The sequence below is a fragment of the Schistocerca nitens genome, chromosome 1 (assembly GCF_023898315.1).
Source record: "Schistocerca nitens isolate TAMUIC-IGC-003100 chromosome 1, iqSchNite1.1, whole genome shotgun sequence".
Taxonomy (NCBI): domain Eukaryota; kingdom Metazoa; phylum Arthropoda; class Insecta; order Orthoptera; family Acrididae; genus Schistocerca; species Schistocerca nitens.
The window spans coordinates 599,392,450-599,419,696 of NC_064614.1; the positions used below are offsets into that span (position 1 = coordinate 599,392,450).

A 27,247-nucleotide genomic window follows, 5' to 3' on the forward strand; every position below is an offset into this window, starting at 1 on the left:
CTCGGTCCGGCACACAGTTTTTATCTGCCAGGAAGTTTCATATCAGCGCACACTCCACTGCAGAGTAAAAATCTCATTCTGGACATTGGACTGTTGATGACTGGAAACATGTTGCCTGGTCGGACGAGTCTTGTTTCAAATTGTACCGAGCGAATGTACGTGTGTGGGTACGGAGACAAACTCTTGAATCCATGTACCCTGCGTGTCAGCAGGAGACTGTTCAAGCTTGTGGAGCCTCTGTAATGGTGTGTGGCGTGTGCAGGTGGAGTCATATAGGACCCCTGATACGTCTAGATAAGACTCTTACAGGTGACACGTACGTAAGTATCCTGTCTGATTACCTGCGCCCATTCATTGTGCATTCCAAAGGACTTGGACAATTCCAGCAGGACGATGTGACACCCACAAACCCAGATTTGCTGCGGAGTGGCTGGAGGAACACTCTTCTGAGTTTAAAAACTTCCGCTAGCCACCAAACTCCCCAGACGTGATCATTATTGAGCGTGTGTGGGATGCCTTGCAACGCACTGTTCGGAAGAGATCTCCATCTCCTCGTACTGTTACGGATTTATGGACAGCCCTGCTGGATCCATGGTGTCAGCTCCCTCCAGCACTACTTCAGACATTAGTCGTGTGCATGCCACGTCGTCTTGAGGCACTTTTGCCTTCTCGCGGGGCCCTGCATGATAATAGGCAGGTGTACCAATTTTTTTGGCTCTTCCCTGTGTTTACTAACCAAAGGTGTTATCAAGCAACCCACATCCTCCACATCCAGGTCATGTAGGTGAATGATACTGATACTGTTGCCATCTGAGTGCCTCGCACCAATGTGCGTATTTTTCAGTCTCATTCTTCTACTTTATCTTGAATTTTCATTTTTTTTGGTGTCAGATCTATCGTTAATTTCATCAATTTGTCCTTGCATAATGGCAACATTACTATTAATAATATTCATTTCACTTTTTAAATCTCTAATTGCATTGCTCGCTACACCTACTCTTGAATTTACTTCATTAATTTGTTTACTGATCTTAAACCCTTGCATTTGAATTAGCTTACTTTGTGTTTTCTCAAGTGTTTTAATTTGGTTGTTAATGTCACTACTCAATGCTTTTATTTGATGACCCTGTGTTGCAATTTGTTTATTAATGTCACAGCAATTTGTTTGTTAATGCTGGAATCTGAGCATCCAACATTTTTAACAATTCAGTCATATCTAGTGGTTTCTCGCTTTCCTGTTCTAATGTGTCCACACATTCAAATTCTGCTCCTCGCGACTCACTCGTTTCACTTTTGACCTTCGATGAATTAAACATATCCATCGATTCGTTGACATAACCACTGTCTTCTATTGTGTCCTCTTTCCTGCCTTTTTTCATTTGTGACAAGTTCATTATTTGAATCTGATCGTTTGCTTGTGTATGATACTCCACATAAGCCTGCTGCCTTCTCGTGGCGTCATCTATGTTTGCATCTAGCGAACTACTGCCACCTAATGCACTCTGTACTTTCCCGTCCCGCTCGTCCTGGTCTACTTTCGTTTTTGTATCCATTTTTACTTTGTTACTATTTTATATCTTTAACTTTCAGATCTGGGAAACTTTCTACTATCTATTTCGCCTGATATATTACAAGTCCGTGCCGCTGGACATTCAGTACACGTCTTACTATTGTTTTTCTCCCAGTATATACATTCTGGACAATTTTTGCAATTAATTGCCTTCTCAAAATGTTCAAATGTGTGTGAAATCTTATGGGACTTAACTGCTAAGGTCATCAGTCCCTAAGCTTACACACTACTTAACCTAAATTATCCTAAGGACAAACACACACACCCATGCCCGAGGGAGGACTCGAACCTCCGTCGGTAACAGCCACACAGTCCATGACTGCAGCGCCCTAGACCTCTTGGCTAATCCGTCGCGGCTTGCCTCCTCAAGCTCCTTTCTTGCCGCACATGGGATCTGGACCCCTACACCGTCATCCACACCTATAAATCCCTCATCCACCCTATCCTCTGCTGTGTCCATACCTCCTGGATCGCCGCCCCTCCTAATTTCTACAAATCCCTTCAAATCTTGGAACGCCATGCGCTCCAGCTCTCCTATCGCATCCGCCGCCCCTCCCACACGCGGATCCTGTATGACTTAATTCCGTTCCCACACCTCCTCCTTTTCCTCGAACAGATACAGATCCTTTACAACTCCCGCAAACTTGATTCCTTTCACCCTCTTGTCCCTCCCATCCTTTCCCACCCCCCGTCCACTGCCGTGCCTGTACTCCCACATTCCACCCCCTCACCATCTCTCCACACTCCATACCCCTGTCCAAGGTGGCTTCACCAACTCCCCCTCCCTGATGATGCCCTCTTCCCCTCCATCTATCTCTCCTACCAACTTTGATCCTCCCCTTCCTCCCCCTGTGTTTTCCTCCAGGGCAACCTTTCTCCCTTTTCTCCCTCCTCTCTTCCTCCCTCCCTCCCTCCCCACCCCCTGGGTTTCCACTACCCCTCCCTACCCTTTCCCCTTCCCCTCCTCTACCACTGGCATCAACACCCCCTTCTCCCACCTACCCGCACCTCTTCTCTTTGGAAGGTCCCTGGCTTTGTGTGTGAACAGTGCAACTTCGTGCGCCTGAGATCCTGAGATCGACGCCAGTGCTCGTGTGTGTCTTCGCGTCAGTGCTTCAGTGTTTCTCCGTTTGTGCTCCTCCGCTCACATGTGTAAATTCGTTCTTCCCCGTTGTGTTTAGTGATGAACGTTCTTTATTCAAACAGTGCTCCTGTGAACAGCTTCTTTTGTTTTAGTATGTCTGTCTCCCGATTTTGTCCACCATGTTTGTTAGTTTTTTTATCTTTCTGTTTCCTGTATGTGTTCACTGTGGCCGAAGAGCGGCATACATAGGCCGCTGCCGGCCTACCTTTGTTGTAAAAGGTTTTAAAATAACAGTAAAGAAAAAAATTGCAATTACAACTGAAAATAAATGTCCTGACACGCGGTGCTAAGTATAACACCTATGCGTCCGTTGTGCCAAATATGACTTTAACATAGAATAAGCGTTACCCTTTGGGAGGAATTTTGAATTGTTTGACCGTGTGTTAACCTAATGGAGAGAGGGTATCGAACATAAATCTCGTTACTATGGCAATTAATAGAAAGCTGAAAGACTTTAATTTAGGAAATAATAAAAGTATTGAAAGATTTCGTGAATGAAATAATAAACGGTCGCCAGCCTAATTAGGCATAAGAATTTGGGAACATTAAGTTCAAAGAATTTAATTATAATTTTGCAAAAAGGACTCTCATTATTGCTCTCTTTGTAAAGTGCAATGAACACACACAACAAGCGGACGAACTGAACAGTGATTAGCAGTAGTTATCATTCGCATACATTAACACTCACAGAAAGATAAATGGTACTTGACGCCTGTTAATAATTAACGTCATCTCAACCATTAACCAGGTCAGCACCAAAAAGTTATCAAAGACGTCACGAGACAGATTTAGATAATCATCAGGAACAATCATTGTATAGACAAGTGGGATAGTGAAGTATTGAGGAATGGTGATGTGTGTTTGAAGTTCGATAACGAACACCAAAATAGGAGGTTCGGTAGAAGAGGAATGGGCATCCCTAAAAAGGACAGTTACAGAATTTGGACAGACAAATTTACTTACAAGGAAGGCAGCTGTGAAGGACTCTTTAATAGCAGAAGAAACAATTAAAAGTGACTGACGATAAAAGGAAATACAAACAAATTTAGGAGAAGTAAGCTATACAGTAATGTTACTTAGGAATGAAATCAATAGGAAGTGCAGGAAACCCAAAGGGAAACGGCCGCAGGAAAACTGTGAGGATATCGGAAGGGAATGGACATCAAAAGGAAACATTCAGCATACAGAAAACTCCTAATGACACTTGGTGAAATTTAAAATAAGTGCATTAACGTTAAGAATGCACAAGGAATTTCACTGTTGAATGAAGAGAAGAGAGAGGACTGGTAGAAAGAGTGAACTGAGGTTCTCGACAAACGGGAGTAGCTGACGGATGACGTGATCAAATAAGATAAAGCGTAGAGCACCCAGTACTAGAGTTAAAGCAAAATGGATAGATAATACTTCTACAGTTATTTTTTAATTCACTGGGGAAGTGACAGGCAAACTATTACTCAAATTAGTGTGTAGGATCTACGAGGCTGGGGGCGTACCACCCTACTTATCCAAGTTCTGCCCCATGTGGTGGCACAGTTGTTTTTGTTTCAAACGAGATAATACAATGCTTGTGGTGTGTTTTTAGCTCTTCAATTAAATTTTACGATGTTGCATGTGATTTCAAGGTATACTACTGGTTGACAACTTTTTCATGTGCCTGATTTCTGTAACCAGCTTATTTATAATAGATTTCCAGAAGACTTTTGACACTGAACCATACAAGTGGTGCGTAGTGAAATTGCGTGCTTATAGAATATCGTCTCAATTATGTGACTGGATTCGTGATTTCCTGTCAGAGAGGTCACAATTCGTAGTAACTGGCGGAAAGCCATCTAATAAAACAGAAGTGATTTCCGAGTTTCCAGAGGGTAGTGTTATAGGCCCTCTGCTGTTCCTTATTATACAAACTATTTAGGAGTCAATGCGAGCAGCAGTCGTAGGCTGTTTGCAGATGATGCTGTCGTTTATCGTCAAGTAAAGTCATCAGAAGATAAAAAAAATTGCAAAATGCTTTAGAAAAGAAATCTGTATGGTGCGAAAGTTGGCAATTGACCCTAAATAATGAAAAGTGTGAGGTCATTCACATGAGTGCTAAACGTTTACACGATAGTCAAATCTAAAGGCCGTAAATTCAACTGAATAACTAGTAATTACAATTAAGAATAACATAAACTGAAAAAAACATAGAAAATGTTTGTTGCGGGCAAACCAAAGTCAGCGTTTTATTGGCAGAACACTTAAGAAATGTAACAGATCTACTGAAGAGACTGCCTACACTTTTCTTGTCCGCCCTCTTTTGGAGTACTGCTTTGAGGTCTGGGATCCTTAGCAGATATGATCGGTGGAGAACATCAAGAGAGTTCCAATAAGAGAAGTACGTTTTGTATTACCACGAAATAGGGGAGAGATTGCCACTGACATGATACTGGATTTAGAATGGACATCATTAAAACAAAGGCGTTTTTCGTTGCTACGGAATCATCTCACGAAATTTCAATCGTCATCTCTCTCCATTGAATGCGAAAATATTTTGCTAACGCCGACCTGCACAGGGAAAACGATCATCATTATAAAATAAGGACAACCAGAGCACGCACGGAAAAATAAAGGCGTTCCTTTTTTCCGCGCGCTGTTCTAAACTGGAATAACAAAGAATTATTGTGACGGTGGTTCGATGAACCCTGTGCCAAGCACTTAAATGTGATCTGCAGAGTATCGATGTAACTGTAGGTGTAGATGTAGAGGTTGTGTTTTGCTCACAGTAGTTTGTGGTGGAAAGTGTACATGCTCTTCAAAGATGAAGTCAGATATCCTTCCTATTTTTGCATTAGTGTTATGAGTGCTCTCTTAGTTTTCAACTATTCATGACTCTTTCAAAATATGGTAATCTTTGGGTCACAGTTTGTGATAATGGATGTCAAATTAAACACCTTTCAGCCGTCTAGTTTCCAAACTTGTTTTATTTGGCTATCAATTTCAGCGTTTTACTACGCCATTTTCAGGTCCCTGACCGACGTGTAGGAAGGTTCTACATCGGTTCTGGCTTTCGGCAAAGGATGCTATAGCAAAAATGTACTAATACCAGTATTGCTGGCCCCTGTTTTGATCAGAACCGAGGTAGAGTCTTCCTCCTCGTAGGTCATGGACCTGAAGATGGCGTAGTAAAACGCTGAAATTGATAGCCAAATAATACAACTTTGGAAAATAGACGGCTGAAAGGTGTTTAATTTGACATCCTGTGTCGAACAGCCGAGTCCCGCAGCCATCTCTAAAAAGATGGACATAGATTTGTGATAATTTTGTCAAATGTTTTACACATTCCGCTGTATTTGTGGCTGTATGGTCATGTAAAATACAGAGTTGTTTGATGTTATTTCCTTTTTAGTTTCCTTTTTGACCGGAGTTTGGATCCATTGTCAGCAAGCATGTAATATAATTTTATTGCATTAACAGAATATTCTTCTTTTCACTTCTTCATGGTGATTGTGCTACTTGATTTTCTCGATGGATATAATTTTATATATTGTCGGAACCTATTCCAGGACCACTGGTCTTAGGCAAAGAAACGAAAAGATCAGTTGTAGATACGTCTCCCACTTTTCAGCAATCACTGTATGCATGAAGCATATTTTACTACCTTCCGATATTTATCATATGATATGCGATCGTTTGAGGCTTCATTATGGAATACGCAGTATTCTTGTAATTTTTCTAGCATCTTTTCGCCTTATAAACAAGTGTAGATACGTTGGATGGCTCAGTGATTGCAAGTTATATCTAAATGTAAATCCACTTCCCTGTACGGTATATCGTAGTTCTGCAGTCAATAGTGTCTCAATATATTCCTCACCTCCGTCTTCGCGTTCCTCCTTCAACATTTTTAGCGCTGGACCAGTATCTTGTGCTGATATGACATTATTTAGTACCTTTACCTTTAATTAATCTTATCTTCGCTTTGTTAACAACATAGTTAACATGAAAATTTTCTGCTGTAATTGCAATAAAACATATAAAATATTGATTTTCAAACCAGAATTTTTGCGACGTTAGAGATCATCACATTAATCGATTTTGTGTTAATTTGTGTTTCGTCAGAAAAGGTCCTTACAGTTGTATGTTCTGCCAAGATATAATATTAATATTTCTTGAAACTCGAAATTATCACCACATATTTTCTTTTCTTCACAGTATTTTTCCCACGCTGCCAGATATCAGCTGGCAATATCGACCATTCTGTGTTCATCGTGCCATCAAATTTTAAAACCAGTTCATTTATCTACAACAGCCATTATCGCTGCTGTCTATCTTTCGCAAAATTTTTTAGCAAGCTATTGTGGTGGAGAGTTCGTACACTGCATAATTTATACTTCATTATGTAGAGCACATCCCCTTTTTCCCTCTGTCCACGTCAATTGGACATCCTTTTTTAATAATATCAGTAAATTCAAATTGCTTATACATTGGTTGCTGAACAATTTATCACTCATGTCACAGAAGCCAATAAACGGTTTTCATTGTCCGGCAAGCAGATGCAGGGAACATTTCAGTAACTTCGTTTGCTTTCTTGCGATTCCTGACCCTTCTAAACTCATAAATGAAACCAATTTTTCTAACGACTTGCAAAGTTTGGACCAAAATTTCTAAGTGTTCTTACCAGGCATTTGTAATGATCAATATATCATTGATCCGCAAGGTCACCTTAATAGACGAATCGTCTCCCAGAATCCTGCCCAGAGCTCCCGTTAAAGCAGACAGTGAAAGCTTCAGTCGAAAAAGGATTTATTTTTACTGATATAAGGGGGCAGAGCAGTTTTCCGAGATCCGTTAATGACTACTTACAACCTTCAAGAGAAAGTGATACATTTTCTTCTTTCAACAGAAAAGACGATCCTTCACGCTCTTAGTTAAATAAATATCGTCCTTTCGAAGACTAGCTGTGTGTATCCGAAGACTTGAAGACACATAGCGTGGTTTGGATCGTTATTTACTTTACTTCATTAGAGATAGGTCTAACTGTCTAGTACGAGGAAAGGAAATATTTCTCATTTTTGTAGCTACTGGTTTCATCTAGAAACTGCGAAGAATATTTACTGTTACAGTGTGAGACTAATATTGTGGATGTCAGTATGTATTCGTTTGGCATACAATAGTAAAGAAGGTTAACGATACATTAATTGCATTGGTGCGAAAAATAATAACTGGCTGTCATCAAGTTCTGTAACGCTGTTAAATACCAAAAATCTGAAAGCCTCAACCTTTCTGTGTTTTCTCGTAAAAAAATGTTTAATCACTTTTGACATGAAGTCTCTTTGCAGACCTGCAGCAGTAACAACGGAAATACACTAGTCTTCGTCATCAGTATAATCTTTACTAACATCTCATTGTCACACGCTTCAGGATATCCCCATCGTCAGATCTGTCAAAAACAATATACAGTCCCAAAATTTTGAATGATAACACCATACATATTTGTAATATTCTTTAATATCTATTATGTAAATAATCGAATTCGGATGTAATATCAAGGTCAGACACAAAGACAAAATTATTTTGCTGTGTATTTTGTGGGAGCAAAGACTTTCAACTAGGTAGGTCCTAAGAGTCTCTAATTTTGCTCTCAAAGATGACAGTTATTAACGTTCGATGTAAGACTGAAGTCACAAGAGTTATTAAAAAAAGCTATTTAGCTCAGATAAAAGTAGGACACATTAAAGTAATGAACGACATCACAAATTACAACTGTTCGCACAAGGAAAGTATAAACTGAGGAGAATACATTAAACTTTGGTGACATGTTTCAAGGGCACGACTGAACAGGATAATTTTGTCTCAAACAGGTATAATACAACAAGTAAGATACATTAAGAGACTAAACTAGTAACTGAAATAACTACAATTATACAAAGTACAATGTTAGGAAAAGTGAAACCACAGTAACTGAAATACAGTAAAATACGTGGCTTATACAGGGATCAGTAATTCACAAAATACTCCAGATGCGTTTACTTGCAGTATCTGCAATTAGAAGCGATAAGTAAGGGAACTGTATCTGATCATTCAGCAATTCTGGACAAATAACTATACGTTTAGTAATTTCACTTTTTTCAAGATGGTTCATCTTGAAAGTCTTTGAAAGTCTCCGTGTTGCACCTTGTAACTGTGGCCTTCATTAAGCAGATAGTTTGCAAAGCTAGAGACCCCATTTCTAAGTCTCCAACTTCTGTGGCATTCCTTCAAGTGGATGGATATTGCCTTGCCAGACTGGGATGTATAGAATTTGACATAACTACACAGTCCAGTCACTTTAGTGTGACTACCTGTCAAAAGCCTGAATAATCACTTTTTGTAGAATGGACGTGAGGGAAGAGAGTCAGTGAGTTTCTGGAAGGCACCAACAGGAATGAGGAGCATTTCCGACTCCAGTGCTGTGGCCAGCTGCACTAGGTTTCTCGGTTGAAGATAAATAGCGTGACAGTCCGGTAGATGTTGTCCCACAGACTGTCGATTGGGTCTAAATCTGCTTGGTGGCCAGAGGAGCACAGAAAACTCATCCTGGTGACCTGCAGGCTGTGTAACATGTTGTCCTGCTGGTAGATGCCATCATGCCAGAAAAATCTAAACTGCACATAGCGGTGGACTGGTCGCCAAAGAAGATGCATACTTGTGCTGAGCCATTGTGCCTTTCAGAATGACAATACCACCCAGGAAATGCCATGAAAGTGTTCCCAAGATCATAACACTCCCTCCTCCATCATGGATCCTTCCGACGATTACTGCAACTTGTTTGGTTTCAGATATTCTACGTATTACACGCCAACGGCCATCTGTCCTATGTAACATAAAACGAAACTCCTGAAAAAGCCACCTGTCGCCGCTCTGTAGTCGTCCAGTTGCTGATTTGGCGTGCAAATTCCAGTATTTATCGCCAATGGACAGCAGTCAACATGGGTGCATCAACCATACCCATGCTTCAGAGGTCCGTACAACAAAGCAAAGTTCGCCGAACAGTCTTTCAGGAGACACTGTTGGTAGATTCAAGGTTCATGTGGGCGGTCAGTTGCTCAATAGTTGTACGCCTATTCGCCCACACACATCTCCGCAGTCGTCGTTCTCCACTGTCATCTATGGCCCATAGGGTGTCACACTTGCCTCGCCACCAATTTTGGGTAGCGCCATTTTTACATGCATCGTATGCTTTAACCACAGCGGCAAGCGAACAGTTTACAGACTTTTGGAAATGACCGAAAAGCCAATGACCATGCCCTTTCGGATGGTTAGTTGACCTGGGAGAGGTGACCAAACAGCGAGGTCATCGGTCCCTTCGGATTAGGGAAGGAGGGGGATGGATGTCGGCCGTGCGCTTTCCAAAGGAACCATCCCGGAATTTTCCTGAAGCGATTTAGGGAAATTACGGAAAACCTAAATCAGGATGGCTGGATGTGGGTTTGAACAGTCGCCCTCCCGAAAGCGAGTCCAGTGTGCTAACCACTGCGTCTCCTCGCTCGGTCCTTTTGGAAGGCAGATAAATCGCTCCATTTTCGTACTTTGAGAACTACTGCAGTGTTTTCCGTGTTCTTTCTCTCCCGCCCCCCCCTCCCCTTCCCCTCCGACACGCTTTCCACACCCTTCATTGTGAGTGCTGCCACCTGCCGTCTGTAAGTGGATACTGCACATTGACGTCGAACATAGTCGGTGGACACATTAATGTAACTGGTTTTTTTCCTTTTCTTTTTTTTTTTTTTTTTTTTTGAGTCATCAGTCTTCTGACCTGCTTGATGCGGCCCGCCACGAATTCCTCTTCTGTACCAACCTCTTCATCTCAGAGTAGCACTTGCAACCTACGGTCTCAATTACTTGCTGGATGTATTCCAGTCTCTGTCTACCTCCACAGCTTTTACCTTCTGCAGCTCCCTGTAGACTTTGTTGTGTATAATTAGTACTGTTCAGTCCATCCCAGAGGTCATGTAGGGAAGCATGTTGTACCTTGAGGATAATGCACCTAGCAACACACGATATTTTTTGGTCAGTACATGAGGCTAGTGAGAAATTTTACAATCACATGTAGGAATGAGCACCGTAGACCTCCATAGCCAGTTTCCACAATTTTCTACAGTTCTTGTTATTGTTAGACATGGAGGTTGTGTTTTGCACGACAATTGTAAATTTTTCGCATTCTACTCGTTTAGGTTTTGTGTAATATATTAAATATGGTGAGTAAAACGCTACATGTTTTTTGAAATATTGTATAACTTGCAGACTGTTAAGCCATAATTCGTCGGTCGTGCATCATCTGGTATCTTCAAAGATAAGATGGTGTTTTACCACAGAATATGTGACACTTGCAAATGAACTGAGTTTCTTTTAAATCTTAACAATTTTATCTGTCTTGACAGTGGAAACTCGTGTTAGTTCCCAATTGCTTCTGTCTCAAACATGTAACTGGTTTTTGATTATATTTCTATTTAATTTCATTTCACTTACTGATTGGTGTTGTTTAGTAGAGAAAAAATGTAAAATACATACTGTTAAATACAAAATTGAAAAGATTTTCTCGATTGCAACACTTTTAAATTTCAATCGAATATCTGTTCCTAGGTGCATGAAAATGTCGCTCCTTGAAACATGTTTTTATGTTTGGAAAAAACCTAATTATCCAGAACAATTTTTGTAATTTTAGAAAAAGACTGCAGCTCATAGAACATGAATGACAACATTTAAAAATAGAATACGAAAATATATTAAACTTCTATTACATGGTTGGCTAGAGGTGGAAGTATGAAAAGTGTACCAACATGTAACACTCTGCCTCCCCTAGTGTCGTCATCGTAATGAAAAATGATTTTACTGTTTACAGCTTCTTGACTTTCGAAATTCATCGCTCCCTAACTGTTTAACTGATTTTAGATTTTAGTTGAAGTTCTACAGGTTCTACGATTAGTTATTTTATCGTCTTGGCTTCAAAATTATTTCTCAGTATTCTTAATAGGCTTGAGTTAACCATATATTGCCATTGTTCCATTGAAGCCATAAGTATCTTGTCACGTATGAAGTACATATATACTACTGTCGCAGTGAGAACAAAACATTTGTGAGACTACGGGTTTTAATCCATTAATTTGATTTGTGTTCAGATGTTGTCCTTGGCCACCTTTCTTAAGCATCCTGACATCCATCGAACAGAATGATCTGCCAGTATGGAAATATTCGATCAAATGATTGCATGATCAAGTTCGTCCAGCAACTTACTAAGAGTGAAAACATTTTGTTCACTATCCACAAGACCATTACATAATGTAACTCAGAGGGCGAGGCGATAAAGTTTCTGTTGCAGATTGTGTTGTACTTTAATGAAGATACTTGACTACGATCCTTCAAGATGTAACGTCTATTCCCCAAACAACATCTAGAAAGGAAGAAAGATTAGGGTTTAACGTCCTGTTGACAATAAGTCAGCACAGATGGAGCACAATACTGCCTTAACGACTTGTGGGGATGGAAGTCGGCTGCGCCTTTTCAAAGGAACAATCCCACCATTTACCATAAGTAATTTAGGGAAACCACAGAAGAACTTAAATCTAGATGGTCAAACATGGATTTGAAAACCTGTCCCCTAGAATACGAGTCCAGTGTGCTAACTACTGTGAGATAGCACCACATTAAGTAGAATAGGGCTCTACTTATGTGAAGTAGACTGCCATTGAAAACAACTTCTTCTAACAACGAAAGTACAACTTGACTTCCATATCTTATACGTCGGTTTTACTCTCCTGATTTGCTTGTTTCTGTTCTCAGACAGAAATACAAATGCCTAATGTAGGGAATTTCTAGTACTTCAATTTCAATTGCAACACAACAATTTTTCACGTAGTACTATGGGGAATGTGCAAAATTAAATAGGTACAACATTTAAATTACGACTGATAATTTTATTTTTATACAAATGTTGCACTGATACATTGAGAGAGTAATTCATAAATATGTACATTTTATTGCTATGTGTGAGCATTATTCATAATATATATAGGTGGTCGTATTTACAAGGTGTCAGCTTGTGAGGGCGTTAATAGTGTACTTTAGCATGTGGTGTGGCGAGGGAGGCATGTGCAGTTTTGAGAGGTGCTCCGTAGACTCCAGCAGCGGCAGCAGGAGATAGCAGAGAGCGTGCAGCTCCAGGAACTATGCCTCCTGAAACAATAACATCAGGCACTGATGTAGATGTCTAGTCAAATGGGAAGATAGTATCTTTGGTACCTGTTCATATTTGGGAACATGATAGCACAATTACGGTGCTATTAGTACACTGAAAACGTCAAAGTCAGAGTACTATTACAAACCTGGGAGGATGTTTCGGGCACCAACAGCGGCAGGAGCGACAGCAGCAGCTCCCAGGGGGGCAGGTCCAGTTGGGACACCATCCTTGGAGACGACAGCATTAAAACCTGCTCCAGGGGCAGCCGTGTACTGCACTGTGCGGACGCTGCCATCTGGCTCGACCAGGCTGTAGCTGCCCTCGACCACGTCGCCGCTGCGGCTCTCCTGCTGCTGCTTGGCGTCGCCGGTCAGGGCGTCGCTGACGCTGTAGCTGAAGCTGTACTGCGGGTTGGGGTCGTAGTACGGGTCAGCCAGCTCGGCGGGCAGCCCACCGGCCAGGCGGCCAAGACCACCGCTGTAACGTGCAGCACCGAGACCGGCGTAGCCAGGGGTGGCGCCAGCGTAGCCAGGAGCGAGACGAGAGTAGGCACCACCAATACCAACACCAGAGTAGGCACCTCCTTGAGCGTTAGTGTAGCCAGGAGCCACACCAGAGTAGCCAGTGGCGAGGCGAGAGTAGGCACCACCAACACCAGGGTAGGCACCTCCTAGTGCGCCAGTGTAGCCAGGAGCATAGCCACCGATGCCAGCACCAGACAGTCTGGCCCTAGCCGCTGCAGCAGCAGCAGCGGCGGCGGCTGAAGCAGCGGCACCTCCGGCCAGGCCTCCTAGGAAAGGAATGAATTCATGGTGGCGTCTTCTGTATTCACGCACACACAGGTACTAGGAAATAGTTTGTTGAAGTACAAGATAGGCAATATGTTAAAGGAATGTTCATCTTCAGTTTATGTCGATGCATAAGCTATCACAACTGACAATAACAATGCGTTACGGTGTACAGGTAGTATGTCTAGTAAATGCGCTCCATTTCTTTAATTTAAAGATCAGTTTTAAGTTGCAATCCATCTGAAAGTTTTTCATTAAATGTAGTTGATTGAGAGGAGACATTTTGTTATTTCATAGGAATACGAAAACTTCATTAGAAGAAGAGAAAAGGAGAAACTTGTTTCGAACTCTCTTGTCGCTGCCAAAGACTGGTCTTTGAATACTTTTAAAAAAATTGCTACCAGCAGCATGCAGCAAAAATCATACACTGGAACAAAAATTATGGCAGATCATTCACAACAGCGGATAAAGTGTCTATGTGGTTAAAGAATAGAGAGATAATTCTAAAATAAACCAGTTACTGCTTATTATGGGTAAAACTGCTGAAGTAATTTGGGAAGAGAACTATGACAATAATTACTTATGAAATTATGTAGTAAATTTTCACGAATTCATATGTAGTAGTATAGATATGGAATCGAAACGGAAAACCAAAGTCTTTTGTGTGTAGAAGGCCCAAAGACATCTTAGCCATTCCGGCATGTAAATCAGACGTCGTCCCTCCTTTGAGAGACTGTTGCACAAACTACCTGTGAATCCGTGTCCGGCGTTGTAAGGAAGGCCGCCTCGCAGGGCGGGAGCCGCCGAGTAGGAGACGGCAGGAGAGCCCAGGTAGCCCGCACTGGCCGCGCCCAGCAGCGCGCATGCGCACAGCAGTACCTGCAACACCACAGGCGGCGCACGTGTACCGTCTGTAAACACAAATGCCAAAAATGGTTCAAATGGCTCTGCGCACTATGGGACTCAACTGCTGAGGTCATTAGTCCCCTAGAACTTAGAACTAGTTAAACCTAACTAACCTAAAGACATCACAAACATCCATGCCCGAGGCAGGATTCGAACCTGCGACCGTAGCGGTCTTGCGGTTCCAGACAGCAGCGCCTTTAACCGCACAGCCACTTCGGCCGGCAAACACAAATGCCACTATGCCGAAGAGTGCTATCAACGAGCTGCACAACATATGTTCAACCTAGAGGTTCTTTCTCTGCTATATTCAGGGATAAAAGAGCATATCAAAATGGCTCTGAGCACTAGGGGACTTAACTTCTGAGGTCATCAGTCCCCTAGAACTTAGAACTACTTAAACCTAACTAACCTAAGGACATCACACACATCTATGCCTGAGGCAGGATTCGAACCTGCGACCATGGTGGTCGCGCGGCTGCAGACTGTAGCGCCTCCGGCCGTCTAAGAGCATATAAGTGATTCTTAGAGTAAAAAAAAGCAATGTAAACACGTAGTCATTTATGCTGTCTTCGATATTCAAATGAACAATGATCTGGCTCTGAGCACTATGGGACTCAACTGCTGAGGTCATTAGTCCCCTGAACTTAGAACTAGTTAAACCTAACTAACCTAAGGACATCACAAACATCCATGCCCGAGGCAGGATTCGAACCTGCGACCGTAGTGGTCTTGCGGTTCCAGACTGCAGCGCCTTTAACCGCACGGCCACGTCGGCCGGCTGAACAATGATCTCCTTTTCACATTTTGGGTCTCAAAAATGCCCGTTCTCACCGCTGAAGTTTATTTCTACAGATTGAGCATTTTTTTTTAGAAACGATACTATTAAAAGAAATTTCTGGCTGGTACGGCCGACATGCCCAAAACATTATGAAGTGAACATAGTTTTGGACACAAACAGAATTATCTACTTGCTTGGTATTGTTCACAATACCTTTAACTTCACTTGACGGAAATGTAAACATAATCACATGCACTTCTCTTCACGTACATCTTATGATACTCGGAAAGCTCCTTCATAATGTTTCCAGACTTTTAGCACTCAACTTTCACTCTAGAAAATTTATGTTAAACAATTCGGAAATACAGTTAACGGCGCCTGCATGGCTACCGAAGCTCCTATTCAGTCTCAGGTTCTGAGAATATCATAAGTATTAGAAAAAATATGAAGAGCTGTTCGGAAGAACTTTAATGAGGTAGGGGGCTTGAAAAGGGGCTTTAAATTCACGAAATTGCGCTGATGTGAATTGAAAGTGAAAGAGAAAGAGGTTGTTATGGGGAATAGTTGGACATGTATCGGCTGCACGTTTGACGAGGGGATCTTCCGGACATTATCTATAGAACTTTAGACAAAATAACTGGAAACGATATTAACTGGGAACAATATTGATGCGGATGACATATTGTCGTTGACACCAGTGTGAAGAACCAACACAACAAGCTTCACATTCACGGATTTCCGTTATCAACTGCCAATATTTCTTCTGAGTAAGAGAACGGAGGATAGCATCACAAGTGTGGAATCTTTTCTTGGTTTGACTCAACAAGAGCTTATGGCATGCATTATGTTAGTATGCTTTGTCGTGGCTTCGAACCCAAGAATCGTGTTCTAGCGTTATAAGAGGACTTAAGATCTGATATAATCAAGTATCAGAATTCCACATTTACAAAACCGAAAACATCCTAATGCTGGAAGAGAACTTTAATTTCCTTCATCGCCAGTGCCATTCTATGTATTCGACAGCAGTGTACAAGGTGAATGTCAGTTTGTGCTGGTTTCATAAGGCTACAATAATTGTTCAGATTTATAACCTGAAAAAGCACAGCAAGACATGGAGATTATAGGAAACCACAGCCCATTTTATGCATCTGAGTATGTTGGACGTGACTATGGTCTTCCTACCGTAGCTCTAGCGTTGAAGTTCGGCTAAATTGGGCATCGAGAGACAGCAAGTGAGAGAGGTGGAGATGGAGATAGATAGATAGATAGATAGATAGAGAGAGAGGGGGGGGGGGGGGGGTGGCGAGGAGGTAAAGGAGAAACCTTAAGAGGGAGTCCGCAGGAAATTTTTAAGTGCACATCTCAATGACGGTAAACATACACTCTTTTAGTGTGGAGAGCCATCTTACTTGAACTATGAAGTGAAAAAAATCAGCAGAAGAGGCATAGGTGATTAGACTTTTCCACAAAAGAGGTCAACTGATCTCAAATACTGACAGGGAGCTGCGGAGGAGGTTATAACAGATGGATTTCTAAAACTTTCCCTTGAGTGGTAGAGGAAGACAGTTGCTGGGAAAATAGGAGGAGAAGGGCCGAATTATTTGAGATGTCGTGGTACACAAAGATACAAACAATTGATGGATACAGTACCAAATGAAATGTTACTGGAAATAAAAGAAAGGAAATATAATTGAGAAAGAAATTTGATGAACTTCAGGATCACAGTTTTGAAACGCAGTGATCACCACACGAAAATGTTCTGTTATGTCTTAAAATTTGGCACGTAAAAGAATGTTAAAAAGTGAGGGAACAAACACAATAAAATATAAAGAGGTATTATAAAAACAGTCCGCGAAAGAAATCTATATAAATTTTCACCAGGTGAATGATCATGCTAGTGGTATTATTGGTAAAACGTAAGAAACGTAACTAACTGGTTCCTGGAAAATGCAACGCCATAGCACTATTGCCGACGATGAATTCGAATATGTAAAAAAGTTACTGAGGCACATAGTTCATATGCCGAACTGGAAAAATAGCAGGAGAAAAGATGAGACGGGTAATCGCTTAAAACCAAACCCAAAACTGTAGAATATTATAAAAAAGATTCAAAACGTTCCATCCACAGACATGAAATCAGACGAAAGAAAATGAAAACATCAGTGTTGACTATAATATTCAAGACTTTCCATTCGTATGTCGATTACAAATCTTATTACGTTAATTGTTTTCCATGGCGTTTTTACTATACATCCTTCTATTCACATAAATGAAAGATTATTTCGGTATCATTCTGTGTCAGAAACAAAACAAAAAAGTTCTTACAAGGTGGTCTGTCTCATGTGGACTACAACATCCATCTACTCACAGCTGAACAGGCAGTGATACGAGTATTTCACAGATAACTGAGACACAATGAATCAGAATTCTTTCGTTTCCACATGAGTGGAAACGAAAGAAAGGAGTTAAGAGTCTTCATTTTTCTCTTATTTGTGTAACCGAGCCAACAAATTTCAAACACCATTAACTAGGAATGAAGACGATAGCATATTTTGTTAGACATTCACAATACCTTCCCCCATGAACCATGGACCTTGCCGTTGGTGGGGAGGCTTGCGTGCCTCAGCGATACAGATGGCCGTACCGTAGGTGCAACCACAACGGAGGGGTATCTGTTGAGAGGCCAGACAAACATGTGGTTCCTGAAGAGGGGCAGCAGCCTTTTCAGTAGTTGCAGGGGCAACAGTCCGGATGATTGACTGATCTGGCCTTGTAACATTAACCAAAACGGCCTTGCTGTGCTGGTACTGCGAACGGCTGAAAGCAAGGGGAAACTACAGCCGTAATTTTTCCCGAGGACATGCAGCTTTACTGTATGATTAAATGATGATGGCGTCCTCTTGGGTAAAATATTCCGGAGGTAAAATAGTCCCCCATTCGGATCTCCGGGCGGGGACTACTCAAGAGGACGTCGTTATCAGGAGAATGAAAACTGGCATTCTACGGATCGGAGCGTGGAATGTCAGATCCCTTAATCGGGCAGGTAGGTTAGAAAATTTAAAAAGGGAAATGGATAGGTTAAAGTTAGATATAGTGGGAATTAGTGAAGTTCGGTGGCAGGAGGAACAAGACTTTTGGTTCAAATGGTTCAAATGGCTCTGAGCACTATGGGACTCAACTGCTGAGGTCATTAGTCCCCTAGAACTTAGAACTAGTTAAACCTAACTAACCTAAGGACATCACAAACATCCATGCCCGAGGCAGGATTCGAACCTGCGACCGTAGCGGTCTTGCGGTTCCAGACTGCAGCGCCTTTAACCGCACGGCCACTTCGGCCGGCAAGACTTTTGGTCAGGTGATTACAGGGTTATAAATACAAAATCAAATAGGGGTAATGCAGGAGTAGGTTTAATAATGAATAAAAAAATAGGAGTGCGGGTTAGCTACTACAAACAGCATAGTGAACGCATTATTGTGGCCAAGATAGACACAAAGCCCATGCCTACTACAGTAGTACAAGTTTATATGCCAACTAGCTCTGCAGATGATGAAGAAATTGATGAAATGTATGACGAGATAAAAGAAATTATTCAGGTAGTGAAGGGAGACGAAAATTTAATAGTCATGGGTGACTGGAATTCGTCAGTAGGAAAAGGGAGAGAAGGAAACATAGTAGGTGAATATGGATTGGGGGGAAGAAATGAAAGAGGAAGCCGCCTTGTAGAATTTTTCACAGAGCATAACTTAATCATAGCTAACACTTGGTTCAAGAATCATAAAAGAAGGTTGTATACCTGGAAGAATCCTGGAGATACTAATAGGTATCAGATAGATTATATAATGGTAAGACAGAGATTTAGGAACCAGGTTTTAAATTGTAAGACATTTCCAGGGGCAGATGTGCATTCTGACCACAATCTATTGGTTATGAACTGCAGATTGAAACTGAAGAAACTGCAAAAAGGTGGGAATTTAAGGAGATGGGACCTGGATAAACTGAAAGAAGCAGAGGTTGTAGAGAGTTTCAGGGAGAGCATAAGGGAACAATTGACAGGAATGGGGGAAAGAAATACAGTAGAAGAAGAATGGGTAGCTCTGAGGGATGAAGTAGTGAAGGCAGCAGAGGATCAAGTAGGTAAGACGACGAGGGCTAATAGAAATCCTTGGGTAACAGAAGAAATATTGAATTTAATTGATGAAAGGAGAAAATATAAAAATGCAGTAAATGAAGCAGGCAAAAGGGAATACAAACGTCTCAAAAACGAGATCGACAGAAAGTGCAAAATGGCTAAGCAGCGATGGCTAGAGGACAAATGTAAGGATGTAGAGGCTTGTCTCACTAGGGGTAAGATAGATACTGCCTACAGGAAAATTAAAGAGACCTTTGGAGAGAAGAGAACCACTTGTATGAATATCAAGAGCTCAGATGGCAACCCAGTTCTAAGCAAAGAAGGGAAGGCAGAAAGGTGGAAGGAGTATATAGAGGGTTTATACAAGGACGATGTACTTGAGGACAGTATTATGGAAATGGAAGAGGATGTAGATGAAGATGAAATGGGAGATAAGATACTGCGTGAAGAGTTTGACAGAGCACTTAAAGACCTTAGTCGAAACAAGGCCCCGGGAGTAGACAACATTCCATTAGAACTACTGATGGCCTTGGGAGAGCCAGTCATGACAAAACTCTACCATCTGGTGAGCAAGATGTATGAGACAGGCGAAATACCCACAGACTTCAAGAAGAATATAATAATTCCAATACCAAAGAAAGCAGGTGTTGACAGATGTGAAAATTACCGAACTATCAGTTTAATAAGTCACAGCTGCAAAATACTAACGCGAATTCTTTACAGACGAATGGAAAAACTGGTAGAAGCGGACCTCGGGGAAGATCAGTTTGGATTCCGTAGAAATGTTGGAACACGTGAGGCAATACTAACCTTACGACTTATCTTAGAAGAAAGATTAAGAAAAGGCAAACCTACTTTTCTAGCATTTGTAGACTTAGAGAAAGCTTTTGACAACGTTAACTGGAATACTCTCTTTCAAATTCTGAAGGTGGCAGGGGTAAAATACAGGGAGCGAAAGGCTATTTACAATTTGTACAGAAACCAGATGGCAGTTATAAGAGTCGAGGGGCATGAAAGGGAAGCAGTGGTTGGGAAAGGAGTGAGAAAGGGTTGTAGCCTCTCCCCGATGTTATTCAATCTGTATATTGAGCAAGCAGTAAAGGAAACAAAAGAAAAATTCGGAGTAGGTATTAAAATTCATGGAGAAGAAGTAAAAACTTTGAGGTTCGCCGATGACATTGTAATTCTGTCAGAGACAGCAAAGGACTTGGAAGAGCAGTTGAACGGAATGGACAGTGTCTTGAAAGGAGGATATAAGATGAACATCAACAAAAGCAAAACGAGGATAATGGAATGTAGTCAAATTAAATCGGGTGATGCTGAGGGAATTAGATTAGGAAATGAGACACTTAAAGTAGTAAAGGAGTTTTGCTATTTAGGGAGTAAAATAACTGATGATGGTCGAAGTAGAGAGGATATAAAATGTAGACTGGCAATTGCAAGGAAATCTTTTCTGAAGAAGAGAAATTTGTTAACATCAAGTATAGATTTAAGTGTCAGGAAGTCGTTTCTGAAAGTATTTGTATGGAGTGTAGCCATGTATGGAAGTGAAACATGGACGATAACCAGTTTGGACAAGAAGAGAAGAGAAGCTTTCGAAATGTGGTGCTACAGAAGAATGCTGAAGATAAGGTGGGTAGATCACGTAACTAATGAGGAGGTATTGAATAGGATTGGGGAGAAGAGAAGTTTGTGGCACAACTTGACTAGAAGAAGGGATCGGTTGGTAGGACATGTTTTGAGGCATCAAGGGATCACAAATTTAGCATTGGAGGGCAGCGTGGAGGGTAAAAATCGTAGAGGGAGACCAAGAGATCAATACACTAAGCAGATTCAGAAGGATGTAGGCTGCAGTAGGTACTGGGAGATGAAGAAGCTTGCACAGGATAGAGTAGCATGGAGAGCTGCATCAAACCAGTCTCAGGACTGAAGACCACAACAACAACAACATTCACAATACATGGAAACTAGAAATTTGGATTTGAAACCAGATATAGCCTTTCACAGATGATATCCTCAGAGCTGTCATCTGTCCATTCTTTAGAATCGCCTTAGCTTGCCTTTCTATATCCTCGCTATACTCATTGTCCTACAGGTCACCAGTAAGCGTTCTGCAGCATTTCAAACAAAAGATGACGTTAAAAGATTAAAACTGCAAAAGCGGTTTAAGAACCCTGCTAGCACTAAGCAGTTTAATGTGAGCTCTAAACCATGGTGCCACTTGTCATTTTCAAATTAACAGACTATTGGCAGAGCTCAGAGAAGCAATAAATGCATCGTATGACCCACTAAGATCAAATTCCAGACCTGCGAATGAGTGATCTTCTGGTACTAATGGAGCCAGCATAACATGCAGCTTACGATTAGCCCAATCACATGTCAACACATAATTCATATTTTCAAGTGAGGTTTCCTTTTGAGAAAGCACGTGTAACGTTGCTGACATTCACTGACACTCTGAACCATGGTTTTCCCTTTCTTTTCGGCGGATGTTGGGTTCTATATACAACCACAGTTTCGTACATTGCGAAGCGGCAGAGTTAATGCAATGGTAAGAACTGGACTCGGTCCAAATACCCAGTTGACCGTCCAGACTTACGCTTATTGGGATTCTGTTAGATCGATTAGGGTGGATCAAATGAGGTTCAAATGGCTCTGAGCACTATGGGACTCAACTGCTGAGGTCATTAGTCCCCTAGAACTTAGAACTAGTTAAACCTAACTAACCTAAGGACATCACAAACATCCATGCCCGAGGCAGGATTCGAACCTGCGACCGTAGCGGTCTTGCGGTTCCAGACTGTAGCGCCGTTAACCGCACGGCCACTTCGGCCGGCGATCAAATGAGGGTTAATTTGAAAAGTCGCGTTCTGTCTGCTTCCCCATCCTTCCCAATAGTTATCAGATATAATCTCTCACAATTTGAAGTGCTGTATCTGAGTCATAGCAAATCAGTCATCCTTCAGCATGAGTAAAAATTTAAAAAAGAAGTTAACAGTTTCGGCTTTTGATTAAAGATGCATGCATTTCTCGGCATATGGTATCATCGATATCATACCTTAAGTTTGATTTCCATATGTACTAAATTGTTCAATTTTTCTCTTATTTATGCAGCTGATTTTCCAAATTTCAAACAGAGTTAACTAAAAATGAGAACAATAACACACTTTGTTAGACATTGAAGATATGCGAAACTAGAAATATGGATTTGAAGCCTGATGTTTCTTCCGCAAGCATCTGTCCATTCTTTAGAACCACCTTTGCTTGTCTTTCTCTCAGTCTCCCAGCTGTACTCATTGTCACACAGGTCATCTGGACGCGTTCCGGGGTATTTCAAACAAAAGATGACGTTGAAAGTTAAAAGCTGCAAAAGCGAGGACCCTGCCAGAGCTAAGTTTAAAGTGAGCTACAAACTATGGTGCCGGTTGGCATTTTCTCGTTCACAAACTATTGGCAGAGCTAAAAGAAGCGATAACTGGCATAAACATGGTAAGACCTATTGAGGTCACATCCCGAACCTATGAATATGTAATATATTGAAACAATCGAACCAGCATAACATGCAGATTACGATTAATTCAACCATATACAGCTACAGTTTGTTACATTGCAGAGGTGTAGAGTTGATGCAGTGGTGAGAACTGGACTAGGTTCAAATCCCCATCTGACCATCCAGACTTACGCTTCCTGGGATTTCGTTAAATCACTTAGGATGGATGCTCTGACGGTTCTTTTGAAAAGCCGTGGTGAGTTTCATTCCCCACCCTCTCCTATAGCTCTCAGATACCACCTTTGGGTCGACAGACTGCTGTACCTGCCTACTACTATGTCCTTCCCATCTCGCTGCTGCCTCACCTGAATAGCCATGTCGACTTGTGGAGACGACTGGTGGGCGACTGGCTCCAGCACCGGCTGGAAGCCTCTTTATAGTGAGAGAGCAGGGCAGAGCCCCCACCTGCCCCGGCCGGACATCACTGAGTGGCAGACTAGCCGGTGGTGACGCAACACCTGCCCAGAGGGATCTGGTTCGCCGCATCTGCCACGCCTCGCGACCTCACACACACACGCCGCCCGCCGGCTGATCTCGTTCTTCTGCCTGCGGCGTTTCGAAAGGCAGGTGACCTTGACATTTCACTCTGTGTCTGAAAGTAAGATGGGTAGCGTCCACTATCACTGTCATGTCTGGCCTAATGGGACGCCGGAAACGGCCAGTGGCAAAACACGAAATTGTTCCTCCTTAAGTGCGTATACTGAGTGACATTTCACAATACACGTCAAGCAGATATACACCAGGTGAATGTAACACACACACACATCGAGCATGTACACAAGGGATGAGATGAGTAGCAAAGTGAAGAAGCTAGACCAGCTTCCGAAACAGGAAACAGCGCCTTTGGCCTCTTTTGGGTTCCTACTGAAATGCCGAGACAGCAATATCATATCAACTTTAGCAAAGGTCGTTCGTCACATCAGATCCCCAGCCACCAACTGTAATAGACGAGGCAACCTGGCCCTTGTCAGAGATATGATCCCGCAGCAGAACTCTTCTAGCTTCACCTATCTACAGACGTCTTCATGGGAATGGATATGTCCTGTAAGCTGGTCTGACAACATACTGAAAAGCTGGATAATAATTACAAGCCGGCCGCGGTGGTCTAGCGGTTCTAGGCGCTCAGTCCGAAACCGCGCGACTGCTACGGTCGCAGGTTCGAATCCTGCCTCGGGCATGGATGTGTGTGATGTCCTTAGGTTAGTTAGGTTTAAGTAGTTCTAAGTTCTAGGGGACTGATGACTACAGATGTTAAGTCCCATAGTGCTCAGAGCCATTTGAAGCATTTTTTGAATAATTACATCTCGCTGCTAAATTAATCCAAGGAGAACTGCAGAGAACTGTAATCAGTTGTACAGAGAAAACAGATAAGGAAACAACCCTATTTGCACTCGGAAAGAAACTAAATTTCTCAATGGCGTCGACATTTTATCAGTCCGGTGTAACACGTTGCCCTTGATCTTCTACGAATCAAATTCAGTAAAGATAATAAACAGTTGAAATACATGTAAAGTAATATGTGTTACGAAAAGGAGCTTCATGCTGCTGCCCCTCAGGAATTTATTTCCCTATACCGAAGCTGACAAAGATCGTGTGGTTGTTAAGATTCTGGACTATGTTAAAACGTCCCCTTAGAGAAATTATACATGACTGTGCTTAAACTGACACACAATATCTTTAGCGCAACGCAATCTGACTTTCAATAATCTCTACAAGAGAATGGCCCTGACTAAATTAACCTATACGTTTCACAAATCACTTACCTCACAAAAATCTTCGTTACTCGAACTACTGCAATACAGGGAGCGCCACTACTGCCAGCTAAATAAAAGATTCAAACTACTGAAGGCACTAACTACTGATAGGCATAGTTAGCAAAAGAAAGATTTTGATAGAGAACAAACAATGTATTTACCTTAATAGTGTTCAAAAGTCATAATATATATATATCAGTCCATGATATCCAATATTACAAATTTACTCTTTCTGATGGACACACGTCCAGATCGTCCGCTCTCAGAATTCCACCATCTCTCTCCCAACATCCACCACTCCTGGCGGCTCACTTCCAACTGCCCAACGCTACGCACTGATAACAGCCAACTGCCCAACACTACAATAGCAAATTCCAACAATGCCACCCAGCCACAGACTGCACACAGCACAGCCAGTGATTTTCATATAGAGCGCTAGGTGGCGGTGGCGTTACCAATATAAGAACCTAAACAGCCTACTTACAATGTATAGCTCCCCCCTCTTTCAGCAGCAGCGTGTAATTTATTTTGATGATAATAACTATTGAAATGTAGTGGAAGATATAGAAAATATACATACATTTTGAACTTTAAACACAACCATTATTTTCCATATGTAGTTTTAAGACGCGTTTGACTTTCTATTTTAACACGCTTCATTACTGAAACAAATTTTTGTGCTGCAACACAATCATTAGCCTATACTCAAGCTCTGTCTCATTCCGACAGTAGCTCCCATTGTCATCTTAAACTATGCACCAGATATTGTTTTTAGCTTGTTCATCGAACTTAATTATAAATGTTTACAGGGTCATTCAAAAACAAAGGACAAATTTCGGTTCTTTATTCCAGACAAACTATGAAAGAAACATATTGCGCATGTCACTGAATAGAGGAAGTTTCAAAGTTTTATGTTCGCACAGACACTACACCTTTGACTCAACCTGAGCACCGTACGTTGTTCGAGAAACATCGAAACGGTAGGTCATTTCATTCCACGCACGAGTCAATAGGTCCTAGTTTATTGAATCGGCAGCAGCAATTCGATTTCTCATCTCTTGAAGAGTGGCTACCACTGGTGGAACAAAGACTGTCTTTCATTGCCGCAGAAAAAAATCGGAAGGTTTGATGTGTGGTGATCAGGGAGGGCTAAAGCAATGAACAAGATCTTGTTGTTCACCTCTTTCAATCCAGCGTTGTAGGATGCTGTTGTTAAGATATTGCCGCACCTGAAGTGAAAGTGAGGCCTAGCGCTGTCATGTATAAAAATGAAATCACCGGAGTCTCCGTGAAATCCCAAGAAACAACCAATTTTGCAGCATGTCCAGCTATGAGATTCCTGTCACAGTATCCTCCGCAAAAAGGAAACTTTGTGAACAGAAACGGTACTAAACACGTTCCTTTTCGGTGAGTTTCTTTCGCGTTCGACGACGACGCACGGATTTTGTGATCCCGATAGGTGAAACGTCGATTCGTCCGAAAAGATGCGTCGTTCGGAAAAAGTGTCCTCTGCCACGTCCTGGAGAACAGAAAAATTCGTAGCTTCTATTATGATCACCGGAACGCAATTGCTGCAGTAATTGTAACTTGTAACGCTTCACATGCAGGCTTCGTTTCAGGATACTCCACACCGTTGTTTGAGGAAGTTGAAGTTTCTGGCCTGCCCGTCCTCTTGACTTCCGACGGCTCCAGGTTAACGCACTGCGGATACGCTCGATATTTTCATTAGACGTGCGTGGCTAACCAGGGCTCTACTGTTTGCATATGCAACCAACTTCCAGTAATTTTGTATGCCAGTCATAAATCTACACACATAAAAAAAAGTTTTGCATCATCCCCGTTCCCAGAACTTCTGAAGATAGACTTTGACTATGGAAATTGTATCACAGACACAGCCCCTTTGGCTGTTCAGAGACGTCGTTAAACCCGCCCAAAGATGTAAACAGCCATGCATGAGCAGCGCCTATTGGAGGGAGTCCGACAGCCGATTAGTTCCAGTCATTCCACATGACAGAAGGGACACGACTCGTGTTGTCTGTAGTTCAACCATGCCTAGACGGCAATACCGTGGTTCGATCGCTTCCGCATTGTTACTTTCTGCCAGAAAGGACTCTCAGCAAGGGAAGTGTCCAGGCGTCTCGGAGTGAACCAAAGTGATGTTTTTCGGACATGGAGATAGGAACTTCGATGACATGCCTCGCTCAGGCCGCCTAAGGGCTACTACTGCAGTGGATGACCTCTACCTACAGATTATGGCTCGGAGGATCCGTGACAGTAACGTCATCATGTTGAATAATGATTTTCGTGCAGCCACAGGACGTCGTGTTACGACTCAAATTGTGCGCGATAGGCTGCATGGTGCATAACTTCACTCCCGACGTCCATGGCGAGGTTCATCTTTGCAACCGCGACACCATGCAGCGCGATACAGATGTGCCCAA

General features: G+C 42.0%; 1 protein-coding gene across 9 annotated transcripts in view; it reads right to left on the minus strand.

The window, feature by feature from the left end:
- Nucleotides 1-27,247, minus strand: part of LOC126256324 (cuticle protein 21-like) — a 187,833-nt gene that overhangs the window by 64,332 nt on the left and 96,254 nt on the right. For 2 of the 9 annotated variants that reach the window (XM_049955476.1, XM_049955478.1), the window contains exons 2-4: nt 14,438-14,567; nt 13,046-13,690; nt 12,617-12,896 (exon numbers count right to left, since the gene is read on the minus strand). The exons of 2 other annotated variants lie outside the window; for them this stretch is intronic. In XM_049955476.1, coding sequence (XP_049811433.1) covers nt 12,772-12,896; nt 13,046-13,690; nt 14,438-14,567 — 900 coding nt within the window. In that variant the 3' untranslated portion in view covers nt 12,617-12,771. Of the gene's footprint in view, nt 1-12,616; nt 12,897-13,045; nt 13,691-14,437; nt 14,568-23,357; nt 23,438-27,247 lie in introns of those variants that run through there. 5 more of the 9 variants (XM_049955474.1, XM_049955475.1, XM_049955477.1 and 2 more) reach the window with 4 other exon arrangements.